This window comes from Pongo pygmaeus, chromosome 1, assembly GCF_028885625.2.
Source record: "Pongo pygmaeus isolate AG05252 chromosome 1, NHGRI_mPonPyg2-v2.0_pri, whole genome shotgun sequence".
In the NCBI taxonomy this organism is placed as follows: Eukaryota; Metazoa; Chordata; class Mammalia; order Primates; family Hominidae; genus Pongo; species Pongo pygmaeus.
Genome location: NC_072373.2, coordinates 120,026,192 through 120,043,684, shown reverse-complemented (window position 1 = coordinate 120,043,684; position 17,493 = coordinate 120,026,192). Strand labels below are relative to the sequence as shown.

At 47.0% G+C, this 17,493-nt stretch overlaps 1 protein-coding gene across 5 annotated transcripts; it reads left to right on the top strand.

Annotated features, from left to right (window-relative positions):
• The first annotated feature begins 10,064 nt into the window (after positions 1 to 10,064).
• Positions 10,065 to 16,827, top strand: LOC129024124 (glutathione S-transferase Mu 1). 5 transcript variants are annotated; one of them, XM_054471308.1, is made up of 9 exons: positions 10,065 to 10,169; positions 10,578 to 10,666; positions 10,927 to 11,002; positions 11,430 to 11,494; positions 11,806 to 11,887; positions 11,986 to 12,086; positions 13,035 to 13,130; positions 13,218 to 13,328; positions 16,289 to 16,827. In XM_054471308.1, the coding sequence occupies exons 2-9, from the start codon at positions 10,631 to 10,633 to the stop codon at positions 16,376 to 16,378; spliced, it is 657 nt and encodes a 218-aa protein (XP_054327283.1). In that variant the 5' UTR covers positions 10,065 to 10,169; positions 10,578 to 10,630; the 3' UTR covers positions 16,379 to 16,827. The 5 variants fall into 5 exon arrangements, with proteins under 5 accessions (XP_054327283.1, XP_063520514.1, XP_054327036.1 ...); XM_063664444.1 differs by having other exon boundaries at positions 10,088 to 10,149; XM_054471061.2 differs by having other exon boundaries at positions 10,099 to 10,169; positions 11,806 to 11,893.
• Positions 16,828 to 17,493: the final 666 nt, after the last annotated feature.

Here is a 17,493-nt window from a genome sequence, read left to right as displayed (position 1 = left end):
ATAAAGACATACCTGAGACTGGGTAATTGATAAAGGAAAGAGGTTTAGAGGTCTCACAGTTCCCCAGGGCCTGGGAGGCCTCATAACCATGGCAGAAGGCGAATGAGGAGCAAAGTCACGTCTTACATGGCAGCAGGCAAGAGGGCCTGTGCAGGGGAACTCCCACTTATAAAACCATCAGATCTTGTGAGATTATTCAGTACCATGAGAACAGTATGGGGGAAACTGCCCCCACGATTCAGTTTTGTCCACCTGGCCCCCACCCTTGACACCTGGGGATTATTACAATTCAAGGTAAGATGTGGGTGGGGACAAAGCCAAACCATATCAGCTGGGGATAGAATTCTATGATGAAAACCTTCAGACCTCTAATAGATTTACTCACTCTTTTCTAGAATTGAGCATTTCTGGTGAGTAGGTGGATGCCAGTTCTGACTGCATCCTTCGCTTTTTAAAAATTATCATTATTGCTATTATTTTGAGAGGGAGTATTACTCTGTTACCCAGGCTGGAGTGCAGTGGTGTGATCTCGTCTCACTGCAACCTCCCCTTCCCAGGTTCAAACGATTCTCCTTCCTCAGCCTCCCGAGTAGCTGGGACTACAGGCGCGCACCACTGTGCCCAGCTAATTTTTGTATTTTTTGTTTTAGAGACGGGTTTTGACCATGTTGGCCAGGCTGGTCTCGAACTCCTGACCTTGTGATCCACCCACCTCGGCTTCCCAAAGTGCTGGAATTACATGCGCAAGCCACTGCGCCTGGCTGTATCGTTTGCTTTTTTACTTAAGCTTTTTCTGTTTGTCATTCTGAGGTCTATAATTCCAAAGGCTGCTTGGGGATCTATAGGTTGATCTCTTCCTGACTCACATCCTTGCAGGAACATTCTAAGCATAGGCTTCCTCCACCCTGACAGCAATCTGCATTGCCTCTTCTTGAAGTAATTTAAAATCTCACTGGAGAGTGAACTGCTTCAGAGTAAGATTCCCATAGCTTAGCAGTTCCCAAGCTGTGATACCAGAAATAGTTGTTGAGTCTGTGGGTCAGGTATTCACGCAAGGCTCAGCAGGGAGATCTTGTTACAAATCAACAAAGATCTCTTCTCCAAAAACTATATATCCAAAAATACAACTCATTAAAAAATGAGTCAGAGTTTCAACAAGCATTTCCCAAAAGTGAATATCCAAATGGCCAATAAGCTCATGAGAAGGTGCTCAACATCATTAGACAGCAGAAAGTTAAAAACCCATAAGATCCTACTGTATCCTCACTAGAATGGCTGACATTGAAAGGACTGACAATTATTGGTGATTTATGGAGTAACTGGAACTGTCATGCATTGCTGGTGGGAAAGCCACTTTGGAATACTGGCAGTGTCAACTAGAGCTAAACATACATCTACCCAGAACCCAGAAATCCCGCCCTACAGGAATGAGTCCTAGTGGATTCCAAGAACCTGGTATAATGATGCCAAAAGCAGCTTTACTTTAAATAGCCAATAACTGAAAACAATCCAAATTCCATGAACAAATAAAGTGTGGTTTATCAACATAATTCCATCATTCGTATAATGGAATACTTACTCTGCTATAATGAAAATAAACGTGCTAACGCTATGTGCGAAAACATGGATGGGTCTCACAGACGTGTTGAGTAAAAGGATCCAGACAGGAGAAAGGACACACAATCTCATTCTACTTACACGAAAATCAGGAGAAGGAAATGAGTCCATGGTATCAGAGGTCAGATGATTGGTGACCTTGGTGAGAACTGGAAGGTTGCCTATTGAAGGGCCCTGGTGGAGTGCTGTAAGTTTTCTTTCTTTAGCTGGGAGGTGATTCCAGAAGAGTATACAAGTGGAAAAGCCCACAGAGTAGCACACTTAAGGCCTGTGCACTGTATGTATCTTACACTTCAATTAAAAGCATGCATTAAGGCCTGTGCACTGTATGTGTATTACACTTCAGTGAAAAGCATGCACATTATTTGTGTGCTTGTGTTTGTTTCCCTCTTAAGATATCAATGTCATAAGGGCATGTGTTTTTGTCTCTTCTTGTTCACTGATGTAACAGGCGTTTGCATATCACCTAGGACAGTCCCTGAGCATTGTAGGTGCTCACTGAATAATTATTAAGCAAATTATAGGTTCATCTTAATGGTGTCATTTCAAATTCTCTGTAGATTTTTATTCATGCCTACTTCTTCGGATAGGTGAGACTGGTGTGCATGTATACTCTTAGATTCTACAGTTTTTTCTCTTTAACATTTTACTTCTTTTTTTTGAGACAGAGTCTCACTCTGTTGCCCAGGCTGAAGCACAATGGCACAGTCTCAGCTCACTGCAACCTCCGCCTCCTGGGTTCAAGCGATTCTCGTGCCTCAGCCTCCTGAGTAGCTGGGACTACAGGCATACACCTGGCTAATTTTTGTATTTTTAGTAGAGATGAGATTTTGCCATGATGGCCAGGCTGGTCTCGAACTCCGGGCCTCAAGTTATCCACCCACTTCTACCCCTCAAAGTGCTGGGATTACAGGTGTGAGCCACCATGCCTGGCCTAACATTTTACTTAAAAATCTGTATATGGGCTGGGCGCAGTGGCTCATGAGTGTGATCCCAGCACTTTGGGAGGCCGAGGGGGCAGATCACGAGGTCAGGAGATCGAGAACATCCTGGCTAACATGGTGAGACCACATCTCTACTAAAAATACAAAAATTAGCCAGGTGTGGTGGAGCTTGCCTGTAGTCCCAGCTACTCAGGCGGCTGAGGCAGGACAATCGCTTGAACCCCGGAGGTGGAGGCTGCAGTGAGCCGAGATCATGCCACTCCTCTCCAGCCTGGACAACAGAACAAGACTCTGTCTCAAAAAAAAAAACAAAAAAAACAACTATACATGTTGGCAGTCTATATGCATGCCTACTTCTAATATTGATGGCTATCTCACATTAGTTCCTGTGGATAAACTATATTTTTCCTAGTCATTCTTATGCTATGGCATATGTAGATTTTTATAATTTATTTATTTGTTTTTAGAGCAGGGTGATCATGTTTCAACTAATTCTTTCCCGTTTTTGGTTACTTTGAGTAGATCCCCAAAGCACTTACTACAAGGTAAAGGTTGAGACTGGTTTAATCGTATTACAACAGATAATTTGATTGCTCTCCAGAGACAATAACTTAATTTATGGTGCCACCAGCAAGGTACACGGATCATTCTGCACTATTTTAGACACTTAGGAGATTGCAATTTCATCTTATGATTTTTTTAAAAATAAGAACACCTTCACATTTTCTGGCTGGGCGTGGTGGCTCATGCCTGTAATCCCAGCACTTTGGGAGGCCGAGGCGGGTGGATCACTTGAGATCAGGAGTTTGAGACCAGCCTAGCCAATATAGTGAAACCCTGTCTCTACTAAAAATACAAAAATTAGCTGGGCATGGTGGTGGGCACCTGTAATCCCAGCTATTCAGGAGGCTGAGGCACAAGAATGCTTCAATCTGGGAGGCAGAGGTTGCAGTGAGCCAAGATCGTGCCATTGTACACTGCACTGCAGCTTGGGGGACAGAGTGAGATTCCATCTCAAAAAAAGAAAAAAAGAATACCTTCAAGTTTTCTACCTTCACCTTTTTTGTTTATTGGTTGTGCATGTTTCTGCCAATGAATCACAGTTTATGAATCTACTTGTTCGTGAATCTCCTGTATAAAACTCTCTACCCATTCTCTACCAGTGGCGTAGTCAACTCCTGGAGAAAGGTTAAAGAACGATCTTGTGGCAGTCAAGGCTTTTTCTCCCACAGGCACAATGTAATTACTTGTGATTTTGTTCTTGGTTTCCTGTGGCATAATGTGATGGTTAGTTTTCTGCGTCAACTTGACTGTGCTAAGGGATGCTCAGATGGCTGGTAAAATTATTGTGTTTGAGAGGGTGTTTCCAGAAGTGATTCACCTTTGAATCAGAAGACTGAGCCAAGATTTCTCTCAGCAAATGAAGGAGGCATCCACCAAACTGTCAGGGCCCAGAGAGGAGAAAAAGACATAGGAAGAGTGCATTTGCTATCTCTGACTTGGACATCCATCTCTGCCTATCATGGGACATCCACACTCCTGGTTCTCTGGCCTTCAGACTTGATCAGTGACTAACACCATCGCCTCCCACCCCCACCTTTGTTCTGAGGCCTTTAGACTCACACTGAATGATACCGCTGGCCTTTCCCGCTTCTCTGTCCTGCAGCCAGCTGATCATGGGACTTCACTCCAAAATTGTATGAGCCAATTCCCGTAAGAGATACATAAATTTATAAATAAACACAGAAATTTCCTACAGGTTTATCTTAGTGGCGTCACTTCAAATTTTGAAGAAACTTGACTAGTACACATAGCAAAAAAAAAAAAAAAAAAAAAAAATACACAAGTGGGTCACCATCATCAATAAGTAAGTTTTAGAAAATCAAACACAAGATAAAATGCTGCAGCATATCTATTACCTGGGTTTTTTTTCTATATGGAAAGCATTGCCTGAGATGCCTTGCAGTAAACTCCAAGGAGATTTTGAGGGAAGATATTCTCTTTTCTCCTGGTAAATTTCTCTCTTGATGATCATTGTTTTAAAGTCTCCAAAGATGAAAACATCTGCTTGCACATTTTGCTGATTCATTTTGGGTGAAGGTCTCTGGCAGGCTTGGAAGGGTGGGTGAACAGTGGGAAGGGGGCTGCCTCTGGTGACTAGCATCACTCATATCCATGTCTGTGGCCGTCATCAAGGTGCTTATTATATATTCGACTTTTGGCCACCCCTCCGGGGGTGTTAAATGCAGGGAGGGTCTAGTCAAGCCATTATAAGTTGGCAGTGACTTGTAGCAACTTTCTACACACCCTTCGCAGTCAGGGTGGATACCTTTTGAAAATAAGTTCAGTTCATCCTGCCTAACTTTGCCCCAGCAGCTCTAAAAGAATTACCTCATGGTGCTGGGCTCAGGCTGCCTGGCTCTGGAACAATGTGCTCGGAGCTGCAGGGGAGGCCTGCTGTCTGACTGGCAGAGAGAGTCCCACCACTCCCTACCCTGTACCCTGGAAGACCAGGCTGCCCAGCCTGTCCACCTGGTAGTCCATTTCCCTGCCCAATTCTCCTTCTCTCATTCGTGATGTGCAGCTTGATGCCTGCAGGGACTGCGCCAGCTGAGATTGTCTCTAGGTCCTCGCTTCTGCCAGCTGGTGTCCAGGGAAGTGGGTCCTCTGGTCTGCTTCCTGCCAGCCAGAATTTCGCGGACCTTGTTTCTCCCACTGCAGCTTTTGACCCTGTCCTGAGTCATAGACTAGGGTTTCTTAAGCTCAGCCGTACAGAGATTTGGAGGCAGAATTCTTTGTTGTGGGGTGCTGTCCTGAGCATCACAGGGTGCTTAGCACCCTACCCATCCTCTACCCAGTAATACCTTGGGCATTTCCTGGTGTTTGCAATTAACAAAGTCTCCAGACAGAAGTACGTGTCCCCTGAGGGGCAAAATCACCTTCACTTGAATCACATCCAGTGGTGTGTTGGATGGATACTAGCACTAAAAAAAACAAGAATAAAAAGAATCATAATATAACTCATGTAGTTAAGTCCTTATTGATGCAACATTTATTTAAGTTAATAATATAAATATTATTACTTATTAATAATATAAATATTATTAATACTTATTAATAATATATGTATATGTAATTTTTTTTTACCTTTTATATTGATCTAGTGTCAGAGTTTGAGAAATTTGTAGAAAGATTAGAAACGACTCTGATTACCCTAGATACTAATGTTTCCACACGGGCTTTCTGCCCCCCACAGTACCCTCTGCCCCTCCTTCTCCTGCCCCCGCCTTTCTGTCTCTCTCCCCCCCAGCAAGCTCTCTATGAGCACAACTCCAATTACAAGAAAAACACCATTTTCTTTTCTCTGAGGTAGCATTCCTGACGTTTGGATTCAGGCTGATAAGTGACAGTGATTTATAATCATCCTTGCCCGTGTTGTCCTTCCCACGTTAGGTCATGTCTGTAGTTTATGACAATCTGTGTCATCCATGCCATTTTCAAAATATTTGAAAACATATCCAGCCTAATGCTGAGGATGAAATGCCCTTTTGTGTTGTTGTTTTTCTTTATCACGCTTTTATTACTTCATTCAGAATCTTTAACTCTTAACATGTTTTGGCCTGTTTGTGTTTCTTCCACTTGGTGGTAACATCAATTAACAGAGTTTAGAAAAAATATTTCCCTAATTTAAAAAATCACTTGTACTACATCTTCTTTCTTAGTTCTGATTTGTATTAACTTGTAATTTTATTTTTTGTTTTTGTTGTACTAATGCTTTCTTAATTAGCTAACTTTTAAGAGAATAAACTATTATGTATAACAAGCAAATTGGTTATAGTTTCAATATTTTTCTTAAGGTAACTTCTTGCTTCCACTTCTTTTTCCATCTCTAACTTTGTTCCTGTTCTATTTTCTTGAAATTCTAGTTTGTTTGCCTTATTTTTGGTATCACAGGCATGTTGGAAAAATGTTTTCTCAATTCAAATTTGGTAGCATCTTCAAATGGTGATTTTTATTTTCTTTTCAGATTGAAGAAAAGATTCTCTATATTTTGGATTTCCTAAGTTTACCCAAGCAATATTTAAGAGACTTTAATACATTTCCATGAAGTAGGATACATTTTATTTTGTCTGTCAGTGTTTGTTTCTAATAGATTGGTTTTCAAAATTCTGACAACATTTTAGGTAGATTTTCTGTTAATTTGCCTTGAGAATGTAAGAATGTTGTCAGAAGAGACAGAAGGAATTATGAAATCCAGTCCAGCGGTCCCATTCCAGGCCCTTGGTAAAATGGGACCCAGCGCATTTTGACTGTCTGGCACAGTGTTGTTTTAAAAATTAGAACTTGTCCACCTTTTGCAGTTCGGACAGCACATACAAATCCAGAAGTCCTGGCCCTATCGGGACTGAAGTTTGTGTGGTGACAACTGGCTACAACCCCTTCCTTCAGAACACTTGCAGCTTCCCTCATCCCTGCTGCTCCCGATCCCTGTCCACAGACCCACTCCCCCGCTGGTGTGATCCTCGTGGCCACTGTGGCCCCTACTTTGGGGATCCTGCTGGTCCAGTCCTTCCCGCCTTCCGCAGAGCCGTACTCCTCCTTCTGAAGGAGCCACCTGGGGCCTGGGCCCCGTCTTCCTGGCTCTTCAGAGTCCTTGCAACAGCAGGCACTGCTTCTCTCTCCTGCACTCAACCCCTCTCCCACTCCACTGCCTCTCAGTGTGCAAAAACACTAAGAAGTGTCCCGTATTTTCAAAATCTCTCTCCTGAAGTTCCCACCTGATATGTAGTTGGAGATGGGCAAAGTACAGTGTCCTTGAAGCATCATTTTATTCATAGTGCCTGAAATGTGGTAGGATCTCAACAACTGTTGTTTCAATAAAGGAATGACCAAATATATTAATACTGTAAAAAGTAAAGTAGAGGTTCCTCTTCAAAGAGACTTTCCTCCCCATCTAATTAAAAATAAATCATAACTTCTCTTAGAAGCAAAATTTATTCAAAGGCTTGTGGTAACATTCTGAAATATCTGCTAGCTGTAATAAAGAAATTAATGTACTTTATGTTCTTAGCTCCCACAATTTAGCCTAAATACTTACCCTGGCATGCTTATACTGATCCAAACAAGCATTAGGTCATAGCCTGTTCCTCTTCCTTATTTGAAGGTGTTTTTACCTTTCTCAGCATTCCACAAGTGACTTCCCCCTTCCTTTGTTCTCCTCTGCCTTTGCCTCTTTTAAAAAGTTCTAAGTTGCTAGCAAATTGAGACAAATACAGAATGTGAGATCCTGTTCCAGCCAATGGAAACCGGACACAGTAGTAGGGTGGACACGTCAAGTTATAAATGACCCTGTCTCCTTTGTTCAGTATACTCTTGTGGCAAAACTGCTGGTGATTGTGCCCTTTTTGCAGAACGTAAAAATGGCATTGCTGAGGAAATTAAATTTATGTTCAAGTGCCATTTCTTTATGGCACCGAGGAACAAGTATTTCAAACAATACTAATGTAACAGTACCGGTTCTATGTGTTTCAAAATTATTATTCTCATTAGTGTTAGCTTCTTTAAAAAATCATTGTTTTCAATTGGATCTAGACATTTTATCTTTCAGAGCTCAAGATGGATTAACTCAGAATCATAAACTCTTAATGCATAATGAGAAATATAATGATTCCTAGGGCCAGGCACTTGTGTCTGTGCTGGTGCTATTGCCTCAATGCAGGAAAATCTATGTAAGAATTCACTTTGAGGCCAAAACTGCTTCCTAAACATGGATACCTACCAGGTATCTGAGCTGGGAGTACTGCCCAGGTCTGGATGGGTGGGGAGTGTTTGCAACAAGGACTGTGCCTTGCCAGCCTCAGTGACACAGTGTCCAAGTGCCCCAACTTAGCAGCCACCTGCTGACCACCTGATTTCTGTGGCCTAATAGGGATGTGATGAAATCTACCTGTGCCACTCAACCCCAAACCACACATTATCCAGGTGGTTTGAAACTTTTTTGATATATCGGGTTCATCCTCTGTAGTCCTAACAATGTTTTAGCTAATTTACCAAAAAAAAAAAAAAAAGCAAAACTGCTTTTTTTTTTTTTTTGCAGCACAATAGCCTTGTCATTTACATTGTAAAACGATTTCTCCTTAAAGGTCTATCATCTGTTTTCATATATCCATTATTATTTGTAATATCCTTTTAAAAAAAGCAAAATCAACCCCAGGCTAACCCATTACACAACTCTTTTGAAAGTCTTCCTTCTACCTTGAAAGAAGAAAGTTGGCAGGTTGGACACTGTTCTTGTGGAGGTTGTACCATGGATCACATATCACAGTGTGACTACAAAGGCCACTGGAGCCACCGTCTCATACTGAAGAACACACATGGGTCAGGAGCCATGTCCAGGTCTGGAATGGTGGATCTGGAGAGGGGAGGGTCCCTGCCTGTGGTCCTGTGGAGAGCCCTCAGGCTCCTCTCTGGCCGGCATCCTCTGACTTCCCTCCTCAGCAGGACAGGGTTCTGGCTTCCCTGAGGGGACAGGTTCTGTGGCAAGCCAGGTCTCACTAACACAGGCCTCCATAACAACTGTTTCAGTACTGACTGAGTGGTGAAGTTAAATATTAAAAGCTAAAAAAGCCAGTACCTTTATACAAAGGCTGGATGTAACAAAAGCCCATCAAGAGTTTTGCTTAGGCCTTTCCTGGGCCTTAAAGCATGACAAAATAACGAAGGAATTCTTAACAGGACCCATTTAGAATTAAACAAGTTTTATTGTGAGTCTGAAGAAACTCCCCAGGCCTCCACAAACAAGTTTATTGGGCGTCTGAAGAAACTCCCCAAACCTCTGTGATTTGGCAGGAGACAAGATAAGGGTAATCACCCCCTGCACCTGGACCCATTTAGATTAAGTAAATAGACTGAGGCTCCAGAGTAAGGTCCTCAGGACCCAGACCTTAGTTATAGATTAAAGAAGTTAATCACTTATGTCTTTAGATGAATGCACACTTACTTGTAGACATATAGCTTAGAAGGTATATATGCTCTGGAAAACTTTGTAATATTGAGTTGGTCTGGTAGTAATTTCCAGGCCTTCTCCCTGTAATGGTTGCAGAAATAAAACCTCTCTTCCTCCCCAGTTGATCTGCATCTCGTTATTGGGCCTAGAGAAATAGCAGCCCCACCCTCAGTTTGGTCCGGGAAGTTCTGCCATCCTCCCTCGCCTGCTCTCTGTGGCCACTGCACTCACTGTTGCTGTTGCTGTTTTGGTCTCTGTGAGGTTCACCTAGTGGACTGGCTGGACATTTCTAGGGGGCACCTCAGATACCTCACCAACTTGCTGGGTCTGATCCTTTAGATTCATAAATTGTGCCAAAATACGAAGTGGCTAATTTACGTAGTACTTAGCCAGATGACCGAAGGACTCAGTACCCAAAGGCCCCTAAAAGAGAACACAGACCACATTTCCTTTACTCTGGCCCATTTCCTGGGGGTCCCTCCCACACCACTGACACTGTTCCTGTGTAGACGGGGCTAGAGGGGAGACTAAGCCCTCGGAGTAGCTTTCGGATCAGAGGAAGTCCTGCTCTTACAGTGACAGGTGCTGAATTAAATTCCCAGGTTGGGGCCACCACTTTTTAGTCTGACCCCTGCAGCGCGAGTCTCCCAAAGGCCTTGGGAACTCGGCAGCGGAGAGAAGGCTGAGGGATTCCGCGGGGAGGGAGGAGAAGGGAGAAGAGCTTTGCTCCGTTAGGATCTGGCTGGTGTCTCAAGCGCACAGCCAAGTCGCTGTGGACCTAGCAAGGGCTGGATGGACTCGTGGAGCCTCAGGGCGGGGTAGGGAAGCTGGCGAGGCCGAGCCCCGCTTTGGGCTTCTGGGCGCCCTGACTTCGCTCCCGGAACCCTCGGGCCTGGGAGGCGGGAGGCGCGCTCTCCGGGGCCTCCAGAATGGCGTTTTTCGGGTTGTGGCGGGCCGATGGGCGGGGTCTCAGCAAGGCCCCGCCTCTCCCCTCTCTGGCGCTCTTATAGTCTGAGCCCCTCTCGGTTGAGGCCTGTCTGCAGAATCCGCACCAACCGGCACCATGCCCATGACACTGGGATACTGGGACATCCGCGGGGTGAGCCAGGGTCCGCTGGACGGTGGGACGAGGGCGCGGGGGAGGGAAGTGCGGAGCAGCTGCGGGACGGGCTCTAGGAACCGTTCCTCTTGAGGGCGGCCCCCCTCAGAAGGGCCTGCGCATAACGCTATGTGTGTGTTGGGGGTGGGGGCGGGTAGAGGAGGCGACGTGTACGTGCAGTGTAAACTGGGGGCGTCCCTGGTGCAGACAAAGTCAGGGACCCTCCATCTCTGACGCGACCTGCGGGCCATCTCTCCCAGCTGGCCCACGCCATTCGCCTGCTCCTGGAATACACAGACTCAAGCTATGAGGAAAAGAAGTACACAATGGGGGACGGTAATGGCACCCTCGTGTCCGGGCCCTGCCCACTCACGCTGAGTTGGCACCAAGCAACCCATGGTGGCCACCTGTGGCTGCCTCTGCAGGCTTCCCCTGCTGGAGCTGCAGGCTGTCCCTTCCCTGAGCCCCGGTGAGGGAGCCCTCTGGCCTTGCAAGGCAGAATGCTGGGGTGCGATGCTGGGCCCCCTGTCTAACTGGGACGGGTGTCCCTCAGGGCTTGCCTAAACCCTGGAAGCCTTAGCCGTGTGGGGTCCAGAGCCCTCAGTGGGATTCTTTCTCCCTGAACCCTGGGATGTGGGACTGAGTGGTCAGATTCTAGATCCACCTGTCTCAGGGATCTTGCCACTGGCTCCTGGGGAGGGTCTCCGGGAAGGAGGGCTGGGCTCTGGGGAGGTTTGTTTTCACTTCTTCTTCCCCACCGCAGCTCCTGACTATGACAGAAGCCAGTGGCTGAATGAAAAATTCAAGCTGGGCCTGGACTTTCCCAATGTAGGTGCAGGGGAAGGGGCGGTTTTGGGGGGAAATTGCGTCGTGTCTCTGACTGCATCTCCTCTCCCCAGCTTAGAGGTGTTAAGATCAGGAGTCTTCTGCCCGATTCCTCTCACTCCTGGCTGTCTAAACAGTCCTTCCATGATGTTCTGTGTCCAACCGCATTCGTTCATGTGACAGTATTTCTATCTCAGGCCTGCCATGAGCAGGCACAGTGAGTGTCCGGTCTCCTCTCTGCCCTTGCTTATGAGAAGGGGATGCTGGGGAGCCTGGTGGCCCAACTGAGCTTCCCCGGTTACCCATTCATCCAGCTGCCCTACTTGATTGATGGGGCTCACAAGATCACCCAGAGCAACGCCATCCTGCGCTACATTGCCCGCAAGCACAACCTGTGTGAGTGTGAGTGGCCGCAATGTGTGGGGGGAAGGTGGCCTCCTCCTTGGCTGGATTGGGGTGTGATGCTCAGAGTGTCTGTGTTTTGTGGGTGGTAGGTGGGGAGACAGAAGAGGAGAAGATTCGTGTGGACATTTTGGAGAACCAGACCATGGACAACCATATGCAGCTGGGCATGATCTGCTACAACCCAGAATTTGTGAGTGTCCCCAGTGAGCTGCACCTGGCAGAGTTTGGATTTGGGGCCAGGACTCTTGCATTCCTGCACACACTGGTCTTAAGTCCTTGGTACCACTCATCCTGCAAGTGCTTTCCCATACTATCAACAGTTATTCTCATGACTCCAATGTCATGTCAACAAAAGCAGAGGCAATTCCCACCAACCTTAGGACACGATCCAGGCATCCCAGGGTAGCAATTCAATTGCTAGATGGTAAAATTTGTGTTCAGAATCTCCTTCATCTCCTCTGGACTCTGGCCTCTGTCATGTGTCATTTCTGTCAGCAGGTTCACATCACCTACCTGCTCCTAGAATATACAGACTCAAGTAGAAGACCGAGGAATGTAATGGCACCCTTGAATTGCATCTTCTCCTCGACAGTTTTCCAAGTGCTGTCATTGACATGCACAAGGATCTGCGCATTTTCATAACAGACAGCTCAGAGGCAGCCAGAGGGCCTTTATACCTCTCCCTCCTTCCTTTCAACTTGAACTTCTCATCTCCCTGGAAACTAGTCAATGTTCATTGTTTTCTTCTGCCACCCCATTAGAAGGAACTTTCTACTTTCCCTGAGCTCTCTTAGTTCTTTGCATCCTTGATTCCGCCTGTGTCTGGGTCCAGAGGCTGCCAGGTGCTCGGGCGCCCCTGGGGCTGACCCAGAGGCTATTGGGACGTCAGTGAGGACAGATTCAGGGACAGCATCTCATTCCTGTCTGCCTTCTGATCACTTTAGATAGGGTCTGGCACTCAGTCAGAGTCTAATAAATGCTGATGTATCCAACTGAGGCCTGGGCACTGCCCCAGTTCCAGCTGTGGGAAAGATTGCTACTTGCCCGTGGCCAGCCTGGGCCGTCCACAGCCCTGGGGAGGCCACGTCTGTGCAGGGAGCTTTTGTGTAAGGGTGGTGACAGCTGTTTTCTGCCTCAGGAGAAACTGAAGCCAAAGTACTTGGAGGAACTCCCTGAAAAGCTAAAGCTCTACTCAGAGTTTCTGGGGAAGCAGCCATGGTTTGCAGGAAACAAGGTAAAGGAGGAGTGATATGGGGAATGAGATCTGTTTTTCTTCACGTGTTATGGAGGTTCCAGCCCACATATTCTTGGCCTTCTGCAGATCACTTTTGCAGATTTCCTCGTATATGATGTCCTTGACCTCCACCGTATATTTGAGCCCAAGTGCTTGGACGCCTTCCCAAACCTGAAGGACTTCATCTCCCGCTTTGAGGTGATGCCCCCATCTTCCTTTCTCTTTGATGCCCCTTGTTCCTTTCCCTCCTTTCAGATGCTTTCCCAGTCCTGGAGCTACACATATAATAACTCGCACTTATTGACTACTGGCTTCATGCCACCAACCGTGCCCAGCACATTATACCTATTGTGTGGAATTTGAATTTTATACCATTCCTACAGGGCGACAGAATTATCTTGCCCATTTTAGAGATAAGGAAACTGAGAATGAGAGGGTCAGTCCTTTGCTCAGGGTCCCAGAGCCAGTGGAGGCTGTGCTGGGCTCCCTGTGAGCCTCTGTATCTATGGGGGGCAGTTAGCGTTCTCCCATTTGTGACAAAAGAAAAAGCCTTAGGCTTCTCCTAGCCTGGGTTTCACAGCCCAGGACACTTTGGAAGAGGCAGAGAACTTCATGACCACGGATGGAGCGGCAATAGTCGGTGGCATTGATGTCTAGTACTAAACCCATGGGCAATATTCATAGCTACCTCCAGAAGCTTTGTATGATTGGACCCCCATGTGGGGAATTCTGAGAGCCAGGGCTGTGGCTGGAGCTGGATTAGGGTACATATGTGGGTGCCCCTGTTGAAGGAGTTAATGTTGAAATGCCCAGTGCTGGGGCACTTTCTTACTCTACCACTCTTCCTTTTTTTTTTTGAGACGGAGACTTGCTCTGTCGCCAGGCTGGAGTGCAATGGAGTGATCTTGGCTTATTGTAACCTCCTCCACCTCCTGGGTTCAAGCGATTCTCCTGCCTCAGCCTCCCGAGTAGCTGGGATTACAGGTGTGCACCACCATGTCTGGCTAATTTTTGTATTTTTAGTAGAGACGGGGTTTTACCATGTTGGCCAGGCTGGTCTCGAACTCCTGACCTCAGGTGACCTGCCTGTTTTGGCCTCTCTAAGTGCCGGGATTACAGGCATGAGCCACTCCTCTTCCTCTCTTTTTTCCCTCCAATGTTCCATGTGTCCCCACTGTGAGATGAGTACCATGCTGATTTTACTCCTCTTCACTAATCTCCTCTGTATGAGGCAGGGAGTGAAGCACAGTGGGAGATGCATAGATGACCACCCCATCCTGGAAATGAGTGCAGTGAGAGGCCTGCAGGCAGAGCAGCCTGTGAAGTGTGTGTGGCACCATCTGGGTACTGTGCCCGGGGCCTGCCCCTCACTCATGGGGAACCATCCCTCACCCGTGCTGAATTTGTTTGAGAGCAGCAAATCCTACTTTAGTACAGATCTGGGAATTTGAGGCATTAGTCCAATGGGCTTCTGAGCTTAGAATCTGTTTCCCTTTCCCACTCCCCATCAAGAGATCTGCTTGCTCAGCTAGTTCCCATCAGCTTTGGTTCTGGTCCAGGCTTACTGGCCTTGGAATTATGTAAGAGGTGGTGGGAAGGGAGGGGTGGAGGAGAGCTGAGGTCTATGGCCTGTGACATGCCAGGGTCAATCAGTTTGAGAACAGGCAGTCCTGGATCTTTTTTTTTTTTTTTTTTTTTTTTGAGATTGTGTCTTACCGTTGCCCAGGCAGGAGTGCAGTTGTGTGATCTCGGCTTACTGCAACCTCCGCCTCCCGGGTTCAAACAGTTCTCTGCCTCAGCCTCCCGAGTAGCTGGGATTACAAGTGTTTACCACCATGCCCAGCTAATTTTTCTATTTTTAGTAGAGATGGGCTTTCACCATGTTGGCCAGGCTGGTCTGGAACTCCTGAGCTCAGGTGATCCACCCACCTCGGCTTCCCAATGTGCTGGGATTACAGGTGTGAGCCGGATGTTTTTGAATACCTTCTCTGGGCATTCAATCCTGGTAAGATTGTGTACAGCACATCTGAGTGTCACGTAGCCTGATCTGCAGCAGGGCTGGAGATGCTGTGGGTTAGGGCACAGTGAGATTTTGCTCAGGTATTAGATGGAGAACTTTAGACTTTCTGCTTTAAGGGGAATGATTAGAGCCTAGTCTCACCTTTCATTTTCTTGTACACTGCCATCCCCCATTCCACTTCCATCCAGGTTTTACTGAGACACTGGGTGTCTTCTGAGCCCCTTTGTTCTGCTGGAGGTCCCTTCTGTGTCTCTATACCCAGACAAGCCAAGAGCCTCCCTGTGGAAAAGGAGACTGTTTGTGCAGTCAAGGAGTGACAGGGCCTGGTGTGGGAAGTGGTGGGGCAGAAGAAGAAGAGTATTTGGCAGAAAGAGGCCAGAACTGGAGAGAGACAGAATCAGGCTACATTGTAGTCCTGTTCCCCTTACTAGGTATTTATTTATATATTTATATATTTATTTATTTATTTATTGAAACAGAGTCTTGCTCTGTCGCCCAGGCTGGAGTGCAGTGGCACGATCTGGGCTCACTGCAAGCTCTGCCTCCCGGATTCACACCATTCTCCTGCCTCAGCCTCCCAAGTAGCTGGGACTACAGGTGCCCGCCACCACGCCCAGCTAAGTTTTTTGTATTTTTATTAGAGACGGGGTTTCACCGTGTTAGCCAGGATGGTCTCAATCTCCCGACCTTGTGATCCGCCCGCCTCGGCCTCCCAAAGTGCTGGGATTATAGGCGTGAGCCACCGTGCCCGGCTCCCCTTACTAGGTATTTAAATGTGAGGTAGTTGCTGAACATCTGTTTCCCACATGAGAAATGGTGATAATAGATTCAGCCTTGCAGAGTAGTCAAGTGGATTTTCTAAGCTTATGTTGTAATTTCTCTTGGGTACAGAGTACCGAGCACCGTGTAGAATCTTCATAAGTGTTAGCTGTTACTGTGGTACAACATTACTTAAAGGAAGTTAGAAGAGTTAACTCTGCAGATCTGGGGACCCTAAGAGGCTGTGTGATGCCTCAGCACTTGAGCCCACGTGGAAAGGCTGTGGCCAGGGCCCTGACCTGCTGTGTCTGCAGTGGGGTTGTCTCAGCCCTCATGGGCAGCTGACCTTGAGTTCTGGCCTTATTTTCCCCCCTCTCAGGGCTTGGAGAAGATCTCTGCCTACATGAAGTCCAGTCGCTTCCTCCCAAGACCTGTGTTCACAAAGATGGCTGTCTGGGGCAACAAGTAGGGCCTTGAAGGCCAGGAGGTGGGAGTGAGGAGGCCATACTCAGCCTGCTGACCAGGCTGTGGAGCGCAGCTGAACTCTGCATCCCAGCGCTGCCTCCTCATTCCTTTCTCCTGTTTATTCCCATCTTTACCCCCAAGACTTTATTGCCCCTCTTCACTTCCCCTAAACCCCTGTCCCATGCAGGCCCTTTGAAGCCTCAGCTACCCACTTTCCTACATGAACATCCCCTCCCAACATTACCCTTCCCTGCACTAAAGCCAGCCTGACCTTCCTTCCTGTTAGTGGTTGTGTCTGCTTTGAAGGGCCTGCCTGGTCCCTCGCCTGTGGAGCTCAGCCCCGAGCTGTCCCCGCGCTGCATGAAAGAGCAGCATTGACTGGTTTACAGGCCCTGCTCCTGCAGCGTGGCCCCTGCCTTAGGCCTACCTGATGGAAGTAAAGCCTCAACCACATTTGCTGTGTGTCTTGTCTTATTTGCTCCTGGCCATCTACCCAGACTGTCTGTCTGTCTGTCACTGCCTCTTCCAAGGGACTGGCTGGTGATCCTGGCAGTGGCTGGGTTCTAAAAGATTCTGCTGGGCATAGTAAGGCACTTAGCAATTCTTGCTCCCATTTCTGAGAGACTCAGAGCAGGAAGCCCCATGAGGCACTGTGGAAAGGATGTCTCTTTTTGGGCCTGGATCTCTTGATTCCTTCATCCAGCCTTATTGAGTGCTTTCCATAATTGCACAGAGCTTGTGTCTCATTGAATCGGGACCGCAAGGGGGTGGAATCTCCATCAGAGAGAACCAGGGTCCCTTTTACCTTTTCCACTATATGACTGCATCACTTCTGTTAGGTCTCCAGGACCCAGTCTCTATTGTTTTTCTCAGGTGGCTCCCAGGTACCCTCTCCAGGCTTGCTGCACAGCTGTCATCAGGACGTTCTCTCTGGGTTTACTTCCTCTCTTTCCTGGGTACCTGTGAGAGAAATGTCTTTAGTCCTTGCATAACTGAAAGTGTCTTTACAGGCTTACTGAATACTCTGGCTGATGATTTAGTCTGTTCTCACACTGCTAATAAAGACATACCTGAGACTGGGTAATTGATAAAGGAAAGAGGTTTAGAGGTCTCACAGTT